The 27,717-nt window shown below is 37.4% G+C and overlaps 1 protein-coding gene across 1 annotated transcript in view; it reads left to right on the plus strand.

The window, feature by feature from the left end:
- The first annotated feature begins 728 nt into the window (after positions 1 to 728).
- LOC134795430 (mucin-2-like) overlaps positions 729 to 27,717 on the plus strand; it is a 38,758-nt gene continuing 11,769 nt past the window's right edge. Inside the window, exons 1-2 of the mRNA XM_063767271.1 lie at positions 729 to 744; positions 1,140 to 1,250. Of these exons, the coding sequence (XP_063623341.1) occupies positions 1,187 to 1,250 (64 nt within the window). The 5' untranslated portion in view covers positions 729 to 744; positions 1,140 to 1,186. The remainder of the gene's footprint in view (positions 745 to 1,139; positions 1,251 to 27,717) is intronic.

Genomic DNA, 27,717 nt, shown 5'->3' on the forward strand with positions numbered 1-27,717 from the left:
TAGTCACACTAGTTAACCAACCGCGGCTAAAATAGACAGTCGGCGAAGGAACAAACGAAACTCGAAGTTGGAAATAAGATTTAAGTAGGTACAGTCAACGGTAAAAATATGGGTGTATACAACTTACTCAAAAATATGTCTCATAGTTCTTAATTCACTGCCACAAGAGTTATGGGACATATTTTTGAAATGATTTGTACACCCATATTTTTACCGTTAACTGTACTACTTGATGTGGAAATAGGATAAATTTACTACAAGCTTTATACATCTTGAGAGATCGCAATCATGGAAGCCTGGTCGATCAGGTTTATATATTGCAGTTAATGGCGTCGATACTCGATTAAAAATAAATTAAAAACAGTCAAGTTAGTATTGCAATATAGGTATAAGTATTATTTTTATTTAAGATACCTACCTAAAACTAAACGCAGTCATTAACGTAAGCATAAGAATGTATAAAATTATGTTTAATCAATTTTATATTCCAATTACTTCATAACACTGAAACCCACCCATCAGATATTAATCGTGAGTGAAAGGTACAATAAATGGATATTTATTGATAACGTTTGTCATCATCATCAAGTATAATTTGTTATGTCAACTGTCCGCGGGCTACGGCCGCTACGGCCACGTCACGGCCGCTACGCGCCGTCTACGCGCGCGGCCCGAGGTATGCAGTCGCGCGGAGACGTCGTCAGCGTACGCGACACTGTGATATATCGCTTTTTAGTGCCCAAGGTACGTAAAATTGTTGCGACGAGCAACTTTAACAACTTGATATATCGATAAAATTAAGGAAACTATTTTTTATATTGTTGTTTAACAGTAAGTAAGTGGTTTTATTTTCTTCAACTCAATTTTATTGGGCTCCGTTAGAACCTGATTCGGATGCAATGTTTAAACTACAAAATCAGGGATATTGAATCGCATAAAATTTAATACATCTTTATGAGATTGAATTATCATTCAAAATGTTTCGTAAATTAGTAATCGGCAATACATTTTAGTATAGCTGAATACTGACAAACCACAAATCAGTTAAGCTCAAAGTTAATATGATTTGAAACCTCAAAGCGGTTACCGTGGAATGTTTGCGGGCTTCTAATTCCGTTTTGTTTTTGTACCTATGTTAGTGGCGCGCTGGAATTGCGGAGGCAGTAAATAATAAAGTTTGGCTCAGATGGCAGCAACGAGGCTGTGGACGACGGGGTTTCTGCTCCACGCGGCCTTCATTTTGCTAAGTGGTGAGTTTGTACACTTTGTACTTGTCCTTTTGCAGATTATAATGGTAACTTCATGGCTTCATGACCTACAGATTTTAGGGTGGAATTTATGTAATCTTCCTACGTATATCACTAGCCCTATTACTTTACAGCAGTTTTTTTCGGCATAATTACAATAATGACATGTATTAAATAAAATCTGTTTATTTTTAGTGCGTAACTTTTGGGCTTAGAGTCAGGAATTTTAAGTAAAAAAAAATCATAAAAAATTTAAAAGTAGGCACTTTTTGCGTGAAAACTGAGAATACTCAAAAATGAGGTTCGTGGAGTTTATTAACGCCATAAGCCCCTTTATCCTTTTTTATTTCATCGCAATCATTAAAGGCCAGAGCTTTATGAATATATCTGTACACGCGTATATTATTGTTCTTTTAACTAGGTATTGAGTTTAAAAGGAAAGGGGACGACCGCTTCTCCATATAAACGTAGTAGTCCCCATTTTCCTCTCTGGATATTAACATTATAGAAAATATGTTTATAGAATTTCATGTGTGTGCACCGCTATGGCCCTTGGTGTATTTTGTATTTTATGATGTATTTTTATTGCGTTATAAGAAGTTAGAAGCTTTTAAAAAATTGGATAGAATTTGTTTTCCACTCCCAACTCTTAAAATAATCGAAAAGACGAAAGAAATCATTGAACACAACTATAACTATCTATTTATACCATTTTTTCAATAAATATTTTCGGGTTATTCCCACTAGTTACCACCAAGTTCTTACCAGTGGTAACTACTGGGAATGTATAGTATAAATGTAGCGTGCTGTAATAAATAATTATGTGTCAGCTAGGGATTCAGTAAATTGCTTTAAAAGTGATTAAAAATATTAAAACAGTTTTACCGGTATAAGTGTAAACACTAAAATAGAAGTGTCTCATTCTAGTTAAGTAGAAATTAATTTATAATCCGGAATAAATGTATCGTATTAACTGTAAATTGAATTACATATTCATATAAACGAATAAACAAATCAGTCAAAAACCAACAGAACTGATTTTGTTTTATTATTTACAGCTACTTCATTTCGTTCTATTATAACACGCCGCAGAGCTGGAATATGTAGGTATTCATAATTTGTAGTCAGGCTAAATAAGTAAAGGGCGTGGTTGTTATTAAAACCGCTTAAGGCGCGCTTCGGATGGGCTGACTGCTCGGACTAACCAGCGTAGGCTCGCATTCCAATTACGCTCGGGTAGTACATCGCTCGGTCATGTTACGCTGGTTGGCTCGATTGCTTAAACACCCACGGGATGATAATAACACTCTACCAGAGGGGCATCACTAACGGACACTTTACAGCACGCTACATTTATACTACACTATTTATACTGTTTTTATTAATGGCTGCTATTTAACTGATCACCAGATTTAGTAAAATTTCATACCAAAAAAATATATTTTACCACCCTAAAATAATGAATGATCACCAAAATTATAACACCATTTTAATATGAAATGATTACCAATTTTATTACATTTTACTATCCTTTTAAAGGAAATGACACCAAACTAATCATTATTAATCCAAAAATTGTAAATGATTACCAAATTTCAAACCCCATTTTAATGTGAAATGATAACCAAATTTTTACATCTTGCTATCCTAATAAAGAAAATGACACCAAAATAATCATTGTAAACCCAAAAATAGTAAATGACCACCAAAATTGTAACCACATTTTTATTAAAAATGTGCAAATGTTTAATATAATACTATTAAATTAATTATTCCACTTCGTCACCTTTTTCTAGTAGCATTTTATTTCTGTAACAGTCGCAGTTCTAAACTAACTTAACCCACTTTTCTAGTAGCATTTCGTTTCTGTAAGGGTCGCAGTTCAAACCTAATCTAACCCACTTTTCTAGTAGCATTTCTTTTCTGTAAGGGTCGCAGTTCAAACCTAACCTAACCCACTTTTCTAGTAGCATTTCGTTTCTGTATGGGTCGCAGTTCAAACCTAACCTAACCCACTTTTCTAGTAGCATTTCTTTCTGTAAGGGTCGCAGTTCAAACCTAACCTAACCCACTTTTCTAGTAGCATTTCTTTTCTGTAAGGGTCGCAGTTCAAACCTAACCTAACCTACTTTTCTAGTAGCATTTATTTTCTGTATGGGTCGAGTTCAAACCTAACCTAACCCACTTTTCTAGTAGCATTTCCTTTCTGTAAGGGTCGCAGTTCAAACCTAACCTAACCCACTTTTCCAGTAGCATTTCTTTTCTGGAAGGGTCGCAGTTCAAACCTCCATTCATAATAATCATAGGTAATGCTAACAACGTCTGACGTAAATCGAATGCTAATAAATATGCACTGAATTTCCTTTAGAAAATTTAAGCCTACACGCCACGACCGAGAATATCACCTATTTACTACATATACAATTTATATGACAAAGCAAGGCGGCATTAACAAGTCATGGCGACCTTCACCGCACGTGTCCCGCCTCCCAGCAAAAGTGTCCGGCTCCGTTAAAAACTTGTGAATTTTAGATTACGTTTGGGGCTGAAGGCCTACCTCGAACACCGAAGTTCGCAAATTGCGGGCATCTTTCTCTTTTACTCCAATTAAGGCGTAATTAGTGTGGCAAAGAAAGATGCCCGCAATTTGCGAACTTTGGTGTTCGCGCTAGGCCCCTTGTACTTATTCGTAACTTATCAAGTATAAGAATAAGAATAACTGCCTTCAGGTTTATAAGTCTGTTATCGATTTAACATAGTGACATGACATACGATTATATCTTAGTGTTTGAAGACAATGCATACATATAATAATGTTATTTACTGGAATGCAAACATTAAGTTATTTCATTAACAAAAACACTTGCTAATCAATAAACCCCACTTCGTGGTTCGTTATGAAATTTTGCCATTGCCTAATCAACCTAAAAAAACCAGCCAAGTGCGAGTCGGACTCGCGTTTCTAGGGTTCCGTACATAAGTCCGACTCACGCTTGACTGCACATTTCTAATAGGTTTTACTGGTATCTACAGGTTAAGAACTATTTTGTGTATTTTTTCAAAATTTTAGATCCAGTAGTTTCGGAGATAAAAGGGGGGAATGGTAATTTTTTGGCTATTTTCTTAAATAACTTCGAACCTATGTACTTTAAAATTATAACAAAAACATGTCCATCTTTGGGTCACTAGTTTACATATGTGTACCAAATTTCAACTTAATTGGTCCAGTAGTTTCCGAGAAAATAGGCTGTGACAGACGGACAGACAGACAGACGCACGAGTGATCCTATTAGGGTTCCGTACCTCAAAAGGAAAAAACGGAACCCTTATAGGATCACTCGTGCGTCTGTCTGTCCGTCCGTCTGTCCGTCTGTCACAGCCTATTTGCTCCAAAACTACTCGACCAATTCAGTTGAAATTTGGTACACATATGCAAGTCTTTGACCCAAAGACGGACATGTAATGAAAACAAAAGAATTTTGAACATAGGGGGCACTTTTGGGGGGAAAATGTCAAACTTAAAAAACAAAGTTTTACAAAGTATATCGTGTTACATATTAAATGAAAGGGCTTATTTTGAGGATCTCAAATATATTTTTTATATAATATTAGAATAAACAGTTTAGAAGTTATTCAAGAAAATAGGCAAAAAATTACCATTTTATCTCCGAAACTACTGGGTCTAAAATTTTGAAAAAAATGTACAAAATAGTTCTTTACCTATAGATGACAGGAAAACCTATTAGAAATGTGCAGACAAGCGTGAGTCGGATTTAAGAAAAAAAACGCGGTTGGGCTGTTTTAGGGACACAGCCGTAAATCGTAATGGTTTACGTGAAACGGGGTGTGGACAGCTATTGCGAAGGCCGAAGGCCGAGCTACGCGTAGGGCCGAAGGCCCGAAGCGTCCCGCAGAGGCTTTTTGAAACGCGCGGCCAAAGGCCGAGTAGTGGGAGGTTAGTGCTCAAACACAGAACAAAATAAGTACCTACAAGTGTCTGAAACTCATGGTGGAGTATCTTCCAGCTTTCCCTATCTTGCCAGCTCTTGGACTTTCTGATTCGACACGACCCCTACTTTGTTCTAAAGGTTTTCCTCTACCCCGCTTGCATCATATGCGCCCCTCCGGGATAGTTTTAAAGAAGTGGTCGTGTCGTATTAAGTGTGCAATCATCTGAAACTACTAGGCGTGAATTTTGAAAAAAAAAACACAAAATAGAGTTATTTACCTATAGATTACTGGAAAACCTATAAGTCTGCAGTCAAGCGTGAGTCGGACTTCAGAATATAAGTTGTGGGTAGGCTGTATCAGGGCCACAGCCGCAATTGTTTATTACGTGAAACGTGGTGTGGACAGCTAGTGCGAAGGTCGAAGGCTAAGCTCCGCGTGGAGCTGAAGGCCTGAAGCATTAGTGCTCAAACATAGAACAAATAATTGGTTTAAGTAGCTAAATGAGAAGGCAGAACTACACCGAGTCAGACGTATATATATCTGCTATCTTGAAATAACAGAGATACGCTTAACCAACGCAAAAAGAATATAGACGCTAGGTTATGCTTAACATAATACTTGAACAAAGTTTTGGTTAAATTAGAACTTTGCTTTAGTTAATGCGTAACTAACTATCCTCTGATAGCTCAGTTAAAAACATGGAAATGCCTGGCCGTGCACCTAGCCAGCCCTGTGTTCCAAGTTGAATGTAAGAACTTTGCTTTGTTCGCTTGTTCTAAAATGAGTGCAGTACGGAACCCTTGAGACGCGAGTTCGACTCGCACTTGACCGGTTTTTTTTTCCTTTTGAGGTACGGAACCCTGAAAATAGATAAATGTTTAGATACTTAGGTACTTCAATGTTTTCCATTCAATTGGATTGTTTATGTATATATGTGAAAGATATTTTATATTGTTCATGTCCCGGACAATGAGAGACACTTTTGTAAGTCAAAGCGTCATGTGTATATAGGATTCGTTTTCCGGTTTCAACCGCTAGTAGACAAATTAAACATTTTCTTTATTTGTATTCTGCTGGAAGATACCTACCTATTCTTTTATGTCGGTCCGTCATTTAGGTATGATCCTATTTAATACGTCTACGAGCCCTCACAAATGTCTAAAGTAGAATCTTGTCCATGTAAGTACAAAAAAATGAACTGGAAACAAGCCTTCAAGTCGGATGGAAATGAGTTAACTTATAGGAAATAAGCGTTAAAAAGCCAAACACATGGGCCTGCCATATTGCATGTCAGTCCAATTATAATACATTTATCGCGTCCACACACATTTGGTATTGGGTTGGTGGAAGCGGGTAACGCAATCTAATAATTAATAATCATACCAGCCTACGCCAAGTTATTTACCAGGTTTTGATAATCAGATTGAGTTTGTATTGTGTTCTGTTAAACCAGTCCAGCTTCAAAGCTTTAAGTATTGTAACTAAATTAATTTTGTATCAAGCAGAAACGTCTGCGAATGATGCTAAGCTTAGAAGGAATAAATTTTAAATTGGTCAATTTCCAATATGACTTGGAACGCCAGTAGCCGTTTGAAAAGTTTAACACATGCCGTGGATGTCGCTAGGGTGCCTCCCTAAAGGCCCTTATGGTGGAAATATTTGCTGTCCAAGGACGAGGTATTGGTAGCTTAGATGGCACAGCACTGGACTAGTGATCCAGTGGTCGTGGATTCAAGTCTCAACCAAGACAGTAAATTTTTCCACTTCTAAAATGAGATATTCTATGCTTTAGTGTAACCTTTAAACTGTGGCATGTTAGGTACAACGGATCTATTTTCAGGCGACCTTTAGTGGCCTGTCCGGTTCAACACCATGCCGTTTCATTTAATGGCTCCTCTACACGTTGGGCCAACACCGGCCACTCCAAGGGACGCAGCCTTGCGGTAGAATGAGATAGCAATATCACTTGCTCCCTCTAACGCATAAATGCGTCCCTTGGAGTGGCCGGCGTTGGCCCATCGTGTAGAGGAGCCATAATATTACAAATAAAAGTTACCGTTACCGTTAGTTACATAATTAGTACCTAAATTCGTTCCATTTACTTTTCCCTAACTTACGAAATCTTATAAGGTGCAGGGAGTCAATTTAGACTGCGGGGTAATTTAAACTAATCGAAATATCTTCCATGTGTCTTAGTGCCTTATATGTCCAGATAGCGAAAAAGTTGTGTTTTGTGTGTTCTGCGTGACTCTAGTTAATTACTTTAGATTAACCCGCAGTCTAAATTGCTCCCCTGCACCTTATGCTTGTTTCGTCATACCTACCTACTTAATCTGCATAGGTATACTTAGCAATTAATATTTTATTACGTGCAAATTTCATTACAGGCTTCAGTTTACAAATATTATCGTCCTTTCATGTTTATAACTATGGAAATAATTTAGAATAAAGTAAATTATGATTGTAACGGAAACGTAAGCCCAAGCTTTCCCTGTGTACCTATCTGATATTCATAACATAGCACGGTAGGTGTTCGAGAATGTATGGTAATGTTTCTGTTTCCGCACGCAAAAGTGCTAGCAGACGGAAATGCTATGCAAATTATAAACTTACTTAAAGCGTCACAAGTAGGCAAGAATAGTTGCCATTGGTTCAAACAACACATTAGAGTTAATAGAAAAACTGGCCTAGTTGATATTTTTTAAGTTTGCCTACAGTTAACAACCATAGGACTAAGGGCCAGTTTCACCAACCATATTAGGGTTAGTAAGGTCATTTAGCATGCACTTTAGTCTCAGGCGATGCCGCTTGGCACCATTGTTCCTTAGGTCAAACAAAGTTGATTTGGCCCGGCCAGGAGATCGTACCATGCAGACCCCCCAAAAAGGGGGGGTGAAAGGGTCGGCTCCCCAGGTCCAATCTATGCTATATTCCTTCCTAGTCTTGGCAACTAGGGCAAGTTTTATATCATTTTCGTATAAATTAGGGACGAGGAATTCATTTTTGAAATAATTATTATGCCTTTCCATACAAAAAAAAAATTGTACAAAAAATGAAAATGTTATGTCATTTTTTGTGACAACTTTGGATGTTACAATCACAGTGTGGCGATTTGCACTAAATAAAAATATGGACGATGTAGCCCATGTATTATTTATTCTGGAAAATATCACTTTAAAGTAGGCATTCATACATTTTTTCGTAATAAAAAAATAATTTATAGCGCGTGGCGGTAACGATTTCCATACAAATGGAACTATGCCCAAAGTCAAAGATTAAAAATGTTTACAAAAACACTTAATTTGGCATTTTAAAAGTTTAAATATAATGTTTTAATATTTTTTTCATGCGTTTTTGCCCTTTTTTGGTACAAATTTGTTGTTTTTATTTTTCTTCCATACAAACTTTCTCCCCCCTATTTCCCCCCCTTCTTGATCAAAAGATCAACTTTGTTTGACCTAAGGAACAATCGTGCCAAGCGGCATCGCCTGAGACTAAAGTGCATGCACTTCCATACATTTGTCTTACTTACTAACCCTACTATTGTATATGCGGACTGATCAACGTTACTCAGCAGTCAACTATAAAACTTCCCATACAATAAAATATAGCCAACGCTTTAACAGTGATAGACGGTTTGGTGTTGATGCAACCGTCCCTTAGCTAACTGATTAGTTGATTACTCGGCCTTATTACATATATTCTTTTCAAGTCACTTAGTATCTAATAGTAACCTAAGAAAAATTGATGGATTTCCAACTTTCAATTCGAATTGTCAATAGTAGAAGTCGATTTAATGTTTTTTTTAAGTATAGTGTTAACGGTGTCGTGATACATATTACGTGGAACGGAAAACTGCTGTTATGATGCTAACAAGGATGGTAGTATCTCTTGACCGTCTTCCCTAAAAAGAGGGTCCAGCGAACACATGGAGATGTAATAATGCCTCATGTTTAAAATTTGTCGTAGCAAAGCGCTACCACACCATTCTTATGAATGTAGACGTAATTAAATAATCGTTACGTGTTAACTAGTAACAAAAATTGTCATTTAAGGATAGTAGGTATGTAATACTAAGCTATCAACGCTGCGGCAGGCTGTAGCTGAATAAATGATGGCATGTTGACCGCGCTGCTCATTGCTGAATAACTAACGAACGTCCCCGTGACGCCTAGCGACAGTAGCGACTCGCCAAGGGACCAGCCGGCCTAGCCAAGGTTACAATCGCTATCGCTTCGACAACGAAAAGCATTATGTCTCTCTATCACTCTTCCATATTAGCGCGACAGTGACAGTTGCGTTTCGATCGCTACGGAGCGTAAGCGATTGGCATCTTGGCTACGCGGCCAGGGCCCCGTAGACAACATGCCAATCGCTATCGCTCCGTAGCGATCGAAACGCAACTGTCACTGTCACACTAATATGGGAGAGCGATAGAGAGAGACACAAAGTGATTCGATGGCAAAGCGCAAGCGATTGTCACCTTGGCTAGGCCGCCAGAATGTTTTACTTCCTCGTAAAAAATATGCACGTCTCTTTTTGAATACCTCATCAATGTTTGTACTTCTTTATACACCTACAATGTCTACTTTACTGCAGTTATTTAATCCCCGTGTAAAAAGTGTCACGCATTATATAGTATAGTAGTATACGTAGTATATACATAAAGTCTACCTTTACGTATATACTACGTTGACTTATCTGTTTCAAAGTTTTTTCTATAAAATTAAAATAAAAGGCTACTCACTCAGGATGCTTTTTTCTTCGCAGTTACTATGAAAATGGATAGTCCCGAAAAATCGCTGTCGTAAAACGTAGCTTCCGCCTCCATCTGTAATAAGCAAATAAACAAACATAAATGTTGCTAGTTGCTACCAAGCCATTGTCACATGCACTTCGCAAAAAGAAAATATTTTTATATGCAAATGAAAAGCAACTAGCTTTATATTTCTCTTTTGTAGGTAGGTAATATCAACTAAGTGCTTTGAGTTTTTATTCGCCATTATGTTGCAGTGCTGCTGTACAAAGGCAATTTCTTTTATAAAAAGTCAGCAAGATAGAACTGTAGTTCCTGTGTGGAGTGATTCATTGTAAAATGCGTGGCTGGCTGGAGCTGGCATGTAACACATAAACCACGTTCTGTATCCAGGGCTAGCGAAAGAATAAATAGTATATTTAAAAAACTTTTTTAAGAAAAAAGGAACTGACTTCAAAAAACCAACACGAAAAAAAATATTTCCGGAGCCCGATTCTGGTTCAACAACTTGTTACAGTGTTGATCTGGTTTTTGATAAGACCTTGACGCTCGCCCTTGATTGGCGTGCATCTCACGCACGGCTTTCACTTTATTTCGTATGCAACTCAGCGTAAGCGATCTTCAACGGTCGTATCAAAATATGAAGCAAACCGTAACAAGTTATTCAAATCTGAATCAGGCTCAAGATAGCATGCGCTACCTACTTATAACATGTTTGAAGTCGGTATCAAGGCCCAGCCCTGTGCAGTGCATCACTGACTTTTACCTACATACTCATAGTCAACGGGAGAAGATCTAGGACAATGGGCCACGTACCGTAAAATGGGGTGAGTAGGGATTACGAGGGCAGTTGGGTTATGAATGAGGTGAGGAGGGATGACAGAGGGGTGAGTTGGTTTTTACAGGCTACTGCAATACTGCTACGTAAATTGCATATTCTAATAACAAATCAAGCTATATTATGTTCATAATCCCAAAGTGTCGATCCAACAATTTTCAAAACTCACCTTAGTAAGAAATCCCTCGTCACCCCAACTACGGGGTGAGCTGGGATTGCCTACTATTATATATTTATCGTTGAAACTATGAAATGAAACAACAAATTATCAGTGACAAACTAAAATTCATACATCCGGAACACTTTTTTTGTGTATACTTAAATCAATGTGCCACATATAAAACTAAACTTTTATCCAGGTTTGAACTTCGATTTCGTCCCTACTCACCCCATTTTACGGTACCTAGGTAAAAGCTAATCATAGATGACGCAATCGACGATAATCTTTCTTATTTTGTAACGAATAAATTTTCTTATTTTGTAGCACGGTTACTTTTTAACCGACTTCCAAATCTCAAAGGAGGAGGTTATCAATTCGGTTGTATGTTTTTTTCTTTTGTTTATGTTTGTTACTTCATATCTCCGTCATTACTGGATCGATTTCGAAAATATTTTTTTTTGGTTGTATGTATATGCATACAGATTGGTCCCGTTTTTGTCAAAACCCAGTTCTGATGATGGGATCCATGAGGAATCGAGGGAACTCCTCAAATTTTAAAGGCATACATATAGTGATTTTTGGGTTTTTATCAACAAATCAAGCATATACATCCAAAAAAGTGACATTTGATGAAGTGGAACTGCTGATGATGATCAGAACGGAACTCTTCAACGACGAATAGTACACGTTTGGCGTTTTGTCCTCTTCGTTATGTTTGGTAAGCAAGTTAAGTTTTTAAGCCACATTTATGTCAAGCTCGAGTTCTGATGTTGGGATCCATGAGGAATCGAGGGAACTCCTCAAATCTTAAAGGCATGCGCATAGAGATTTTTGTATTTACATCAGAAAATCAAGCATTTTCATTAAAAACTGTCGCATTTGATGAAGTGGAACTGCTGATGATGATCAGAACAGAACTCTTCAACGACGCATAGTTCTCGTTTGACGATTTTTCCTCTTCGTTATGTTTGTTAAGCAAGTTAAGTTTATAAGCCACATTTTTGTCAAGCTCGAGTTCTGATGATGGGATCCATAAGGAATCTAGGGAACTCTTCAAATATTAAAGGCATGCGTATAGATATTTTTGTATTTTCATCATAAAATCAAGCATTTACATTTAAAACTGTCGCATTTGATGAAGTGGAACTGCTGATGATGACCAGAACAGAACTCTTCAACGACGCATAGTGACACGTTTGGTGATTACGAATTTCCATTTTGACTTGGACTGGGACCCGGACTCGGACCCAGAACCGGACTCATATCCGGATCCTTTTTGGACCCGAACCCGGATTCGGACCCGGACTCGGACCCAGACTCGGATCCGGTCTCGGACCCGGACTCGGACCCGGAAAACCACTATCATACCTTAACTAAATAAACCACTATGATTACCTACCACAAAACGTAGGTATAAAGTATGATGATGCCAATCTTACTAGCCCCTCCCGCTTAAACCCCCGTACACCGCACCGCATGCGCCGTTAAGTGGGTTAGGTTAGGTTTGAACTGCGATCCTCACAGAACCGAACAAGGGTTAGGTTAGGTTAGAACTGCGAGCCTTTGCAGAAACGAAATGCTACTTGAAAAGTGGGTTTGATTAGGTTCCAACTGCGATCCTCACATAACCGAACGGCTATCAGAGAAGTGGGTTAGGTTAGGCTAGAACTATGACCCTTACAGAAGCGAAATGCTAGTAGAAAAGTGGGTGGTTTTACCTCCTTTTCTACATAGTGTACCATCTACAATAATCTTTCACCGGCCCCCATAGAAGTCGGTTTTTTTTTCTTAAAAATTATTACGTTAACGTTTGTTGAATTTTCAATCACTAGTAACTTAAAGGCCTTCCTACCTTGGCAGCTTGGCACTATCTAGCACTAGGCATCTAGGCACCTTTCGTCTTTTTGTTCCGCCGCCGATTGATTTGAGTTGCAAACAACAACGAGCAATTTTTTTCTTCATTTTTTCCTCTCAAATAAGGCTCCGAGCTTTCTAGTGGACGGTAGACGAGAATTTTATTTGAACCTTGCATTTCACTCTGCAGGGCCATGGAACTTAGCACGATTACTCGTAGTCGGTCTCATTTCTCTAATGATGTTTTCATCGTTGGATGATGGTTGTATGAATTTTATTTTCCTCTGTACTTATTAGTATAACGATATCAAGCCGTGTATCCGGTGTATTATTTATTACCTATATACCCATGTATATACCTACATATAAATGACAACATGACCTGTCAAGTTAAATGCTTATTTTTTTTCAGTTAATAATTCTCTTTGGTATTACAAAGTAAGTTTAGAGATCCATTCATCCATCATACACTTAGATTTAGATTTAGATTTTAGATTTAGATATTTATTCTCATAATATTAAATTACATTATAAATTATGCTAGACTAATCTACACGAATTTATATTATGATCGTCATTCATATTTACATAATATTATTTAATACATACAAATTAAAAAATGTCTTGCAATAATTAATCTTATGTCAACAATTTATCCATTCATGTCAAAACAAAATACGGTAATAACTTAGTACGAGTATCTCTTAATGATCGTCATGTTCTAAATAAAATACTAGGTACATATTACAATATACATAAATCAATAACTGAGAACATGTCAAATTTATACGATTCAATTTTCAATTTAAAATGTCAGGGTCATATACTCATTTACAGAATAAAGTGGATTATCCAATAAAAGGACTCTCAGTTGACGTTCAAATGTTTCGTCAGATGTTTCCGTTCGTAATTCAGCGGGTAGACGCTCGTAGTATGTCGGGCCGATTACTCGCGGGTTTTTGCATGAAAGTGCCATGCGTCGCGGCACTGTTCTGAGTCTCCCCGTGGATCTGATTATTTTGCCCGTGACCTCAACACGTTTAAACAGTGGCAAGTCTTTTCTAACGAACATCAATACTTCGAATATGTATAGTGAGTAGTGCGACATTATTCGACTTTGCTTAACCCTTTACCGCATGGATTTTTTATTCTCCCCGAATTAAATATATGTATTAAAACACTATAAATGTAACATAAAAAAAATTGTGAATAAAATCTATATTCGACCCAATTAAAAATAATAGTAAAAAACAATTTGTTCCAAATTTGGAACTTTATGTATTAGTGGCTAACCGGAGCCCGATTACTAAGCTGGTCAAATTTGGAACTGTATGCAATATATGTATGGAAATGTAAGTTTAAAAAAATCACTTCCAATTTCAAAAACTATTTATTATTTATATACTTATTTTTGGTAAGGTTTAGGCTATGGTAGCCACTTACCACCATACTTGTTTGTCATTGACGTAGTAAAATAATTTGATCGTTATTGGTTATCTATAGCTACCAGCTGTCACTGGTTATCTACAGATTATTAGCAATGCGGCTAACGTACCTAACTTAATAAAAATAAAATAAAGAAGTAGCTTGCCTGAGTGCATAAGGTTCCATATTTGTCAAACTGATAAAAAAATCACTAATGCATAATGTTCCATATTAGTCCAATCCTTCTAGCTTGTAACGCATAGTGTTCCATTTCAGGAACAAACTTTCACGACATCATACATAGTAATTTGAATATAAATGCTTTCATGTTTTACCATTAAATCTCGCGGCATCTATTTTTCTAATACTCAGCGCTGGAAATTTATTTATTGCACTAAATATAACAACGAAAAGCTAATTACAAAGTAGTCAATCACACTTGCAAGTAAAATTGCCAGACGTCGGTGGAAAAGATAACGTCATATGGACCATAAACTAGTTAGAAGCTGTATCAAGTACAGAAAACGTTCAGTAGAATTCATAGTTTCGACCTCTTACAAGTTCATTAAAACAGATGACGCTTATATCAATCCACGAGGATAATATCATTACGTTCCAAATTTGGACCCATATGCGGTAAAGGGTTAAATAGTTCCTTACAAGGGTGCCTGGGTTTAACTCCTGCCAGTAACCGTATCGCACGTTTCTGGAGTATTAGTACGCGATTTGCATCCGTGGAATTGCCCCAAATAACCGTACCATATGACATCAAGGAGTGAAAATGCGAGAAATATACGGCCTTCAGTGACTTCCTAGATATCAATGGTTGTAGTTTTTTTATAGCAAAAATAGCACTACTCAACCTATTACATAGCCCGTCAACATGGCACTTCCAATACAGATTTGAGTCAAGTGTAAAACCTAGAAATTTGGTCTCATTACATATAGGCATAGGCCCGTCAGCAATACACGGTGGCACTTCAGCGTTACGTCATGAAAAAATCATAACATGTGATTTGGCCATATTTAAGAGCAGGCCGTTAGAGGAAAACCACGTTTGCAGTTGGTCACTTGCTTCGTGAATTTGTTCAGTAAGCTGCGTGTGCGTTTTTGCGTTGACGATGACTGTTGTATCATCCGCAAATAGAATAGAATTGCCACTCGTAATTGCAGACGGGAGGTCATTAATAAATAATAAAAATAATGTGTTGCCAGTTGCCGACCCTTGAGTGATGCCCAAATTGACAAAACCAGTGACTGAAGACACTGTTTTGCCACCTATGGACATTTTGACCACCTGCTTACGGCTAGACAAGAATGATGCAAACAAACTTAGAGCGGAATCAGTAATGCCGTACATACTTAACTTATTTAGAAGCAATTTATTACATCGAATGCTTTCGAAAGATCGCACAGTATGCCCGCCATTTTGTACCTATCATCTAGACCAGTCGTAATACAGTCTACCATCTTATGTGCCGCCATTGTGGTGGATCTTTTTTGCCTGTATGCGTACTGATGGTCAGTAAGTAGCTTATTTGATTCCAAGTGGGCCATTAGGGAAGATGATAGAATGGACTCCACCAGCTTTGAGATGGTAGGCACGATGGTTATGGGTCTATAGTTGTTTACATCACTCTTATCATACACTTTTATAATACATATAATACTTTTATAGCTATTAATAACATATATATTAACAGTGTCAATCAAGTGCAAATCAAGTGTCAATCCATCCAGAATGGATTATAAAGTTTGAATGGTTTTGCACATAGGTATTTTAAGCTATAATTTGCGCACTTTTCTCAAAGGCAAAACTTTTTAAAGCGGGCCCGCTTCCGCTAGACTTGTTTATGATTTTGCTAGGTGCTGCATCGTTGAAAAACTGGGTTAAAAGGAAAACAACCATCAAAAATAGTAATTACCTAAATAACAATACGAAAAGAGACACTTATTAGTATTACTGGACAGACAAAGGTACATAGGTATATATTTTTTTCATTAAAAAGTAATTATATGCTGTATATCTATAGCGTTGTTGTAACATGGGTATTATAGTGACTTATTGATAGCAGTAACGCCAAAAAACGCTGCAAATTATGTTAAAAACATGAAAATCGGTACGATTGATCTTTAGGTCATTTGAATCGTTTTGAGGGGTTGGATCTTAAAATAAGTCGCCTTATTTGAGGATAACTGATGCTGTGAGGGGTTGTTTTGGGTTGTTTTAAATTGATTTAAAGCAATTTTAGCTGCCGCAAATAAGTTTTTTTTTTTTGGGTGATCATTGAATATTAAGACGGTCTAGAACGCAAAATGACTAGTGAATATTTTGCCTATATCCCTTATAGTCTACATCGCGAATGGTTTAGAACGCAAAATTACCACTTTTTTATATCACTAGGGTTCGTTAGTTATCTTCAAAAGGCCGAGGGCCAAACAGCACAGAATAGGAGCCCCGCGATAGCGGGGCTCCGTCGACATCGCTAACGTAAAGATAAAACGACGAAAATGATGTAGGCATTTTGCGTTCTGGACCGTTCGCGATGTAGACTAAAAGTGATATAGGCAAAATATTACACTAGTCATTTTGCGTTCTAGACCGTCTGCGAATAACCCAATCTTTGGCACTGTCATAACCTCAAATTATAACTATGAAATTATGAATAATTCAGAAACCAAGCATTTCCGCGGGGGGAAAGTTGGAGGGGTGGTTTCCCCAACTCCCCCCTCCTTCCCACCTTTCTATTAAGGCGACTTATTTTAAGATTTTTACCAATTTGAGCCCTAGTGTATAGTTCGTTTTTTTTAGCATTAGAAAGAACTTGAAAGAAGGTAAGCGATTTTGACATGTCTTTTAATTGAAAAACGCTTTTAAAAATCAGTAACTATTACTTATGAAAGCAGAAGAATATAAATGATCGTATTAGATTCATATTTGTTACATATTTGCCGTAACTTATTTTTAAATTGAGTTTTTCAATTAAAAGACACATAAGATTGTTTACCTTATTTCTAATGCTAAAAAAACTAACTATAGTTTTATGCACGTTGCCCGTAGAACCGATGGCCGTTGGGGAGGAAAGGTTCTCGAGTGGCGACCACGTACCGGAAGGCGCAGCGTATACTTAAATCAGCGTATACAAGGTGGACTGACGACCTGGTAAAGGTCGCGGGAGACCGCTGGATGCGGGTGGCGCAAGACCGGTCATTGTGGCACTCTTTGGGGGAGGCCTATGTCCAGCAGTGGACGTCCTCTGGCTGATATGATGATGATAGTTTTATGACGTCATCTTTTTTGTATGGGGAAAAAAATTGTACAGAAACCTATCCTGTGTAGAGATGGGTCGCGGGTATTTACCCAATTTACCCACCAGGTAAATACCCGGTAAATACCCATCTACCCGGTATTTACCCGTATCTACCCAAATGGACGGGTAGATTCATTTCTTGTTGCACATGTCGATTTGTGTTAAAGTGGAGATATAAAGCGAGTTAATGGTTGTAATTATTGTGTGTCATTTAAAATAAAATGGTTTAGTGAAACCTGCAGTTGTAATTAAGGAATTTTTTGTACAATTTTGATAAATATTAAAAAAAGGCCGTCATAAGAGTATTTATTTTAGATTTGAGTAAATTATCGTACTTATACGTTGATAATACACATTCCAACTTCGGTCGGCGCGGGGTGTGTTTGGGGGAGGGCGGTAAAAGTGAACTTTTTCGTATTTCTTGGAATCTGACATTAATATCGAAAAGTGTTGTATGTACAAACTAAAGTAGACATAATTTTCTACAAAAAAGGTTATAAGTATACATTTTTGTGCTAAAACTATCTGTATTTGACTTATGAGCTTCCCAAGTTGTGATACTTACTGCACAATTTTTTTATTATCATTCATAAGTAGTCTGTATTTTCATCCTTCTAATGTATATTAAAAGCATTTTAAAACATTTCCGGAAGCCAGGGAATGATTTTACACGATTTTCATAATTGACTTTACTACTGTTAAAATCGAACTTCACCTCATGGCAACCTTTTCGTAATTAGTTTGAACATACATTTTATGTAACATTATAAAAAAATACTTAAATTAATCTTATTTATACTCACATACCATTAAACTCATCAAATTTAGAAGAAAAACGAAAATACCCGCGTATTTACCCGCGGGTAGGTAAATATCGGGTATTTACCGGGTAAATACCCGCTCTCGGGTATTTACCCGGGTAGTTACCCATCTCTAATCCTGTGTGGTATTGAATGAAAGGGCTTTTTGAGCCGAATCTAAAAATATTACATCATCACATCATTACATTTCAGTCGTTTATTTTATTAATTGAAATAAAAATAATTTTCAAAACATACCAAGTTTGGGCTTCGCCAGTACGATACCGTTCAATTTTTTTTTGTAAAATATATCTCAAATTTATAGGTACCTAATATCTTCATATCTACGTACCTAACCCTAAGAAAGCAATTTCGAAACTGTATTTACATTTAGGTAGTTTTTTTTTTTATTTGTTTTAAAAGACCTAGCCAACGACACTTCACACCATAAGGTTAAACCGAAAAAAAAACGTGTAAGAAAGGTACTTATACCCTTTTTGTAGTTTTTATTTTACGACTTTGTCGCCATGATTGGTTTATGTATCCATGCCAAATTGCAACTTTCCAGTGCTAACAATCACGGAGCAAAGCCACGGACGGACAGACAGACGGACATGGCGAAACTATAAGGGTTATTAGTTGACTACGGAACCCTAAAAATGAACTGACATATACCCAATACATTTCACGACTCTTCTTTTTCCGAATCTCTACTACTCTACCTATAGTGTCCACTAACTTATTATGAATCTATGGTGGATAATTATATAATATATATTATGAGGGCAACAATAACTTTTTAGAATAGAACTTATATTAATAAAGTAATGTAACTCCCCCCCTTACTTAACTAACTTACCCGTAGTATAAACACCCCCTTTAGATTTACCCCTAAAATATGGCCATGTGATCGTCTAGCTAGTGGTTAGGACCCCTCTGAAGTGAACCGCAGCAACCTCAAATTCTTTAATGAGTATCAGCTAAATTTTGGACTCTGACTTTATTTATTATTACCTAGATTTTGAGAACAGATATTTATGGTAATAAAATAATTATTTATACAAGTAAGAAATAATTTAAAGAAAAATGAATTACAAAAATAGAAAATTATTAGTGCAATGTAAATGATGTCGTAAAATTTACTATAATGTATTTAAGTATTACAGCATATATGATGATATAAATATATAAAAATGTTGTTGGTAAAATCCTGCCACACCTATTAAGCTCCCGGGATAACATAGAAGCAGCACTCCTGAGATAAGCTCTTTTACACCCTAGCATTTCAAGGTTAATTATAATTAACTATCATCTTCTAAACGATGTGTGATTTAATCACACGTGCTGCTCCGTACGCCCGATGCAGGTCTGGAAGCTCTTAGTCCGATTTGCAAGTATTCATCGGAACACCTACCCTACCAGCTTAGCCAGACGGGCTATGACCAACACTTCGTAACTTAAGCGCACCTAGATGATGATGAAAAGAAGTGTCAAAGTATTCATCAGTCATCATAATTACTAATCTTTTTTATATTCAAAAGCTAGGGATGCTAATCTCTTAGTCCCATTCCCCAGAGCTGATAATCTAGACAGAATTCCTAGTTTTCTAGATGTATAAACGAAGTACCGAGTTTATTCACTAATTATTATGTTTAATCGAGGCCGAAATTGAGTATTCACTCAATTTATCCTTTGTACTGCTCTTGCCTGACAAAGGTTCCCTAAAGCAAACCGTTCTTCAATCCCAGAATAGTCTGCGTTCCTAAATCCAGATTGATAATTAAGAGATTGTGTTGTATGTTGTTGTATGTATTACCTGATTATATTACTCAGTACCTCGTCCCTACACCAGACAACCAGAAATGAAAAATAGAAATAAGAATTTATATAAATTTTGGTTCTTTCCCCATATAAATGAGAAATTAGGAATATTTAGGCAGATGAACCCTTCACCTTTTAAACACTCGTATTTTAGGATTAAGAAACCATATTTTTAAACCCTTAAAGAGAAATATATATCAACCATATCAATTGTATAGACCAGAACTAAAAAAGAACCCTAATAAACAATAAAATGAGTGTGTGATTCTACCCTAACTCTAACCATTGTCCCTAATCTAGTACATTCAAAGCATAGTTCGTTCTTACCATCGACCTAATGCTTTGTAATATACGCAAGTGTGGTCCCTACGAGAAGCTGTAAAGTTCGGCAGGCGAAACCGAGAAGGCAACCTACAGGCCAGTGTATTTGACTCCCTCCTTATCGCCCGCGGGCATGGTGGATAAGAATAAGTCGCCCTATTCCGTGTATATAAGTGGATCAGTACCCTAGCACACACACGCACTAATCACGAGGGAAACTCTGCCACAAAAAAGACTAAGTGTAATATCAGTCACGACAGAAGTCTGTCCCTGCAACCAGCACTAGCATGAACCGGAGCACCGAAATATATAAATAAATTTAATAGGGGACCTAGTCTCAATTACTGTCGACTTCAGTGGGCCCAGATTACTCCGGATGACGTGCACGTGACGTCCCCACATCCATCTAAACAGCTGGGCCTTGAGACTAGTGAGATAATTCGTCTCTTATGTTGATATAAAAGAGACGCCAAGTCCTCTCAAACTTGGAGCAATAGACTCCTAACCATCCAATCCTTTGGCACCGTTAGGCGGAGTGAATGGTTAGCTGGACAAACTGTCAGTCCAAACAATGATCTGGCTTTTAAAATAGCAAAAATACCCCATAGAAAAACACTAAAATAACTAAGTTATCACTAAATTAAACTAACTCAACAGAAAAGTGAAATTCCCTTAAACACTGTCATCTATATTTAACGTTACGAGAATTTCTTCCCGCAAAACCAAACACAGACACTATTCCCAGCCCCGGCTATGCATTGACATTGTCCCTGCATAACATGACAGCACTTAGAACACACAGCGTAGAGAAAACTTCACAATAAGTAAAAACCCACACATGGTAGTAAAGAATCTCCACAACAGTCTAAACTTAGCGTTACGACGATTAAAATCCCCGCAAAACCAAGCACAGACACAAATTCTAAGTTTAAATTCACTAGGATAATTCCAAGTAAAAACAAACAGAAAAAGTCGCGGAGAAACTTCACTTCCCCGCACTACGTTACACCCGAAAACCAGAGTCACTGCTAGCCCGGTCGAAGAATGAATGCCCCTCCCAACGCTCCGCACCGGCCTTTTATACCTTTTACTATGGCGACTGAATGGCGACATAACGGCGACATAACGGCGACTGAGCGGCGACTGAGCGGCGACTGAGCGGCGACTGAGCGGCGACTGAGTGGCGACTGAATGGCGACTGAGTGGCGACTGAATGGCGACTGAATGGCGACTGAGTGGCGACTGAATGGCGACTGAATGGCGACTGAGTGGCGACTGAATGGCGACATAACGGCGACTGAATGGCGACTGAACGGCGACTGAATGGCGACATAACGGCGACTGAATGGCGACTGAGAGGCGACTGAATCAAAACAAAGATACTGGCGACTGAGTGGCGACTGAGTGGCGACTGAATGGCGACTGAGCGGCGACTGAATGGCGACTGAGCGGCGACTGAGTGGCGACTGAGTGGCGACTGAATGGCGACTGAATGGCGACTGAATGGCGACTGAATGGCGACTGAGTGGCGACTGAATGGCGACTGAATGGCGACTGAGTGGCGACTGAATGGCGACTGAATGGCGACATAACGGCGACTGAATGGCGACTGAAAGGCGACTGAATCAAAACAAACATACTGGCGACTGAGTGGCGACTGAGTGGCGACTGAATGGCGACTGAGCGGCGACTGAATGGCGACTGAGCGGCGACTGAGTGGCGACTGAATGGCGACTGAATGGCGACTGAATGGCGACTGAGTGGCGACTGAATGGCGACTGAATGGCGACTGAATGGCGACATAACGGCGACTGAATGGCGACTGAACGGCGACTGAATGGCGACATAACGGCGACTGAATGGCGACTGAATGGCGACATAACGGCGACTGAGTGGCGGCTGAGTGGCGACTGAATCAAAACAAAGATACTAGCGACTGAGTGGCGACTGAATGGCGACTGAGTGGCGACATAACGGCGATATAATAGCGACAACGGCGACATAATAGCGACATAACGGCGACATAACAGCGACATACTGGCGACATAATGGCGACATAACGGCGACATATCGGCGACATATTGGCGACATAACGGCGACATAATAGCGACATAACGGCGACATAATAGCGACATAACGGCGACATAATGGCAACATATTGGCGACATAACGGCGACATATTGGCGACATATCGGCGACATAACGGCGACATAATAGCGACATAACGGCGACATAATAGCGACATAACGGCGACATATTGGCGACATAATAGCGACATAACGGCGACATTACGGCGACATATTGGCGACATAACGGCGACATAACGGCGACATAATGGCATAAACACTATTCCAAAAGTACCAGGATGCCAGAATTGCAGAAGAGGTCGTTTGCCTCGGGCGGATAACCGACAACTGGTGTCTTATTGAGACAAACGTTTACCAAAAGTACCAGGATACCAGAACTGAGGAAGATGTCATTAACCTCGTGGCGTGTAACAAAGATCATAAGTTCCAGGTTGTTTACTAAACCATATGTCTTAAATATTAAGATTCACTATTGCTTACTTCAGAATATAAATCATGTCCTTTTTACTCACGCAGTTTAGAGAAAGACGGAGCTATTTTTAATGACATCTACGCACACATTCATAGGCAATAGTCGAGTAGTCAGTTGGAGTAGACTAAATTACGATAAAAGGGAACGTTCGAAAACTCATCGCGTACGAATTTGTAAGCATTATTTTACTTTGAGATATTTTAAGTTTATTTCTGAAAAACGTCCCTGTATTGAAGTATTTTATGTTTATTAGTATCAAATATATTATTTAAGACATCCGGAATTTAGAGAATTAATTATTTTAATATTTTTATTTATCTGATGAATTTTTAGATTTTATGTTTCGAAATTGTACTAGAGCATCAGCGTAACGGAACGTTGAGCTGTCACTGATGTTAACTGATGACAGTTTTATTGTCAACGTCAATACTAATTTGTTGTTGATTATTTCCTGAGGGTTTATTTTGTTTATTTCTAAGTTAAAATAAAGATAAAAAAGAAAGAAAGACACGTGATACCTATTATGGATTACCATGGAATTGCTTCAAGTTTCAACTGTTAGAATATTCGATGGAATCATGAATGAAATATGCGACTGAAGAGGTCTTTAGTTTTACAAGGTATTTCCTTTTATTTTCTGTGTTTCAATGAAAAAGGTGGTTAATACTAGGCAATAGGCATACGACTAGTCACAGTTCGCCCCCGATTTAAGTGTTTTATGAATTACTACAGTAATTTGTAAAAGACTTCAATCTACTCTAGATTAGTCGGATATATCCCCCCTTTTCTAAACGTGTAGTGTGTGTCTCAATACTAAGTGACCGCTAATGATTCAGCTCTGAAATTAGTTCATCAGAATTCTGTCAATGAACCATGACAACTTTTTCCCCAGTCACCTCGCTCCACCAAAGATATTAGGTTGTGAATCTAATAGGCTACTAGTTAACCCGTCCTTGCCAGCTCAACCCGGCCGCGTCGAGTATTACTCTTGTCTCTACCCGAATTGCGCCGTACACTTCCGTAGAAGAGCATCTGATGAGACGGCAAAAACTCCCAAGCGAAACGGAGAGACCTTTAATTTTTATAAGTACGAAGCTTTCAAGTTCCATCGCCAAAATTCGAACCAATTTCATTGCCTTATCACCCTCAACCACGTTTTCTTGGCGCGTGTCTCATACTTGAATAAAATATACCGACCTTTAAGTTTGTCTGGATGTGTATTTTTTTTTTATATATAAACAAACTTAAAATTGACATAAGTAAATACCCCAATATGGTATGATAAAGATATTTTTGTTTCAAAAAAAAAAATAATACCAAAATAAACAAAATATTTGCTTAATATTATTATACCTCATATTGAAAGCAACATAAGATATGTAATTGTATCTAATTAACCTCTTGAAAAGAGCCTCGTCCTTTTAGACGCTCACGGCCCTTAAAATATGTCGAGTGTCAGATATATCTCACCCAATATGAGTGTGTGGGTTTCGTAAGGGTCTTATTACCTTGTGTAGTACTAGCCATAAAAACCTACCCTTCTGAATGGGTCGAAATTTTAACCTACCGATAAGATTTTTCTGGCTAGTTGTGTATCCCCGTCCCTCCCCAGTTTGTTCCCCTGCAAATACCGACAAATCTAGTTTGATTACCCTCCAGCCTTTGTCTATCTGTATCAATCCGTCCTTTCCAAAAAGGTACACCCATCAACTTGACATCCGTCATCTCATATCATACATCTCTTTCATAAATTACCACAAAGTCATAACTATAAACACTCAATACACACACATTTTCATTCCTCCTCTGTTACACTTTCACACTGATTTCTACAGACAGCCAACGCGTCGATTAGTAATCAAAATGAGAATTTATATTTATAGCCACATATTCATTTGAAAAAAAAAAATCTTACTCATTTTGTCCTAACCCCATACTAGCCCAACATTTCTAGATGATTCCCAGATGATTTTAATATCCCTCAATTTTCCAATAAATTATTTTATTTTATATTTATTTATTTTTTATTTAGTAATTACTAGTTAAAAGTACTTTGACTAAGTATTAGAATCAAATGATACGCACATAAAGAAAAATCTGCACTTTTGTAGTTAGATTTTATGATAACGCTCCACGATTAATTTCTCTATAATCCCTATCTTTCGCTCACTTACTGTCGTTCAACGCACAGCATCGACAACCTACTATGCAATAAACCACCGCGGAAGTATACAGACAAAGAAGAGTCGAACTTGAAACGCGCTTAACCATTCCGCTGCCAAACCATGGCAGTTCACACGGCTGCTTGTAACATCTAACTATTGCTCATAACCGTACATTGTATAGCCTTTAAACGACCTTAATCTCACTACCCCAAAACCCAGGCACAGCCACGAATATATAAAAAACTGACCTAAAGCGATTATGCGATTAATACATTTAAAACCATAATGAAAAACTCTACTTGTACGTTGTTTTTATATAATTAGCCCATTGGCCAGCCAAAATAATGCAAACATGCTCACAAATAAATAAAAATAAAATTTATAAGACATTTATAATGATGATGATAAATCAAAAATTATAGTAGTGACGAATCATAAAGTATAGTAACATAAATGCTGCAAAACATATTTATATAGTTTTTTAAAATTTTATAAAATTATTATCCGTTTTAATGCATTTTTACCAGCCTATTTACACTATAAAACACACACCGTTTGACTTAACGTACCTATAAAAAAATCCGAATCATAATATTATTAGCCATGATATTCAAATTACTATTGTGAGATGTACTAACTCGTTTATGCACTGTTAGTGTTAGTGCTTAAAAATGGAGGCCTAGGCACCCTAAAACATCCGCGCCAGTGATTAAAAATACGTGAGTGAACATCTAGGTATTTTAAGAACTAAGTACCCAGGTGCTCCTAATACAAATACAACTGCATTGGAAGGGTTAGGTAGGTAATGAATCCATCTTTGATATAAAGAGTAAGTAGGTAAGTTTTTATCTAAACATTGTGCAACAATTCGTTTGTGTAAATAATTTAAAAAAAAAATAGCCTACTGAACATAAGTTTATTCATAACTCCAGTTTATTTTATAACGCTACTCGTAGATACATATCCAAAATAACTTGTATAGAAAGATTGTAAGAAAAACAGACCACGGAACTAAAACAAATAAATTAAAATAAAGTTCTAAAAGGATCCTAAGTATCTTAATAAACTTGCAAACCTGTTTAATAAATTAAAACGAATTATTAAAAAAAAAAACTAAACAAAAAGAAACTTATTTGCTCGCCGGGATTCGAACCCACTCCACGTTCAAGTAATCTTCATACATTTGTCCACCTTGATATCCACTAGACCACGGGAGAGTTACAAGTAACGACAAATTTAACAATGGCTTTCATAACAAAGTGTTTTATTGTTTTGTTTTATTTTTCAAGTGTTTTTCGCACTAAATGACTAACAAAGAATTTTATTTATCACATGACAACCATGTAATATAATGCAAATACCTATGTATATACCTACGAACACATTATTATGGAATCCATTGAAAACGTGTTACTAACCGAATTCCATTTAGAAAAATCAAGAAAGCATGTGATTATATTCATATTGAAACGCTTGAAAGATCTGAACGTCAATTTAGTATTATTTCATATAATGTAAACAAGCTATAATGCGTTTTATATACTAACATATCCTACAATTGTTCTAGGCTTGCCAAAATTTCTACTCACGTGTTTATTTGTTAAACGCACGTTTCTTGCAGATGAATACTATTTTCACCACTTTATCGCGTCACTAATTTCACCCACTACACTATTCTACTATTTCAATATAGATTTACTACAGAAAACTACATGATTTTTGTTATTTGTTTCCAAAATGCACTCGTTACTTGTGTCCGCAAAATGCACGTAAAACTAACCATTTCTCGCTCAAATACACATTTGCACTCAATTATGGACCTTTTCCGGGTTAGTATCTAAACACTGTCCATTCTATTTTATCACTTCTTAATAACATAAATATTTCCGTTCAAACCAAAGTTGTTTCGTTTACGAAAGTGTCATCCATTATCTTCCGATTCTATGATCTTCCGTCATAGATGGTAGAATCCTATAGACGTGCTATACTCGCGCGTCCGTGAGGGACAAAACATACGCAACTACACGAGACCGTAACAAGGACAACCAATAATAGAGCTTTCGCGGCCACTCCTACTGAAAGATACGTAAGACTGTCCCGTTCTGTCACCTAGTGAGGGGCTACCATTACCATCGCTATCTATTGATTTTTGCAATTATTATCAATACTAAACGAAATCGTTCGTGTGAACAAGTTTTTACGGATAGACAAAATACTAATAACCAATTTACAATCGCGTACAAGACAAGCGGCGAGACGAGCCGCGAAACGAGACACGGAACGAGAGTGTAAACGGGTGCGCGTGGGTCCATGCAATGCGACAAAATCAAAAACACATTCTAATACTCCCGGCAACATACCAAGCACAACCCACTCAATTTGGTCGGGTTCTTAGTACGACTTCTTAAGTAACAATTCCGATAGATGGCGTGAATAACTAAGTGGTTTTTAATAACTATTCGAGACTGAATTATAAACGTTCAACAGTGAAACATGAGTGAAACGAAAT

The sequence above is a fragment of the Cydia splendana genome, chromosome 1 (genome assembly GCF_910591565.1).
Source record: "Cydia splendana chromosome 1, ilCydSple1.2, whole genome shotgun sequence".
Lineage (NCBI taxonomy): Eukaryota > Metazoa > Arthropoda > Insecta > Lepidoptera > Tortricidae > Cydia > Cydia splendana.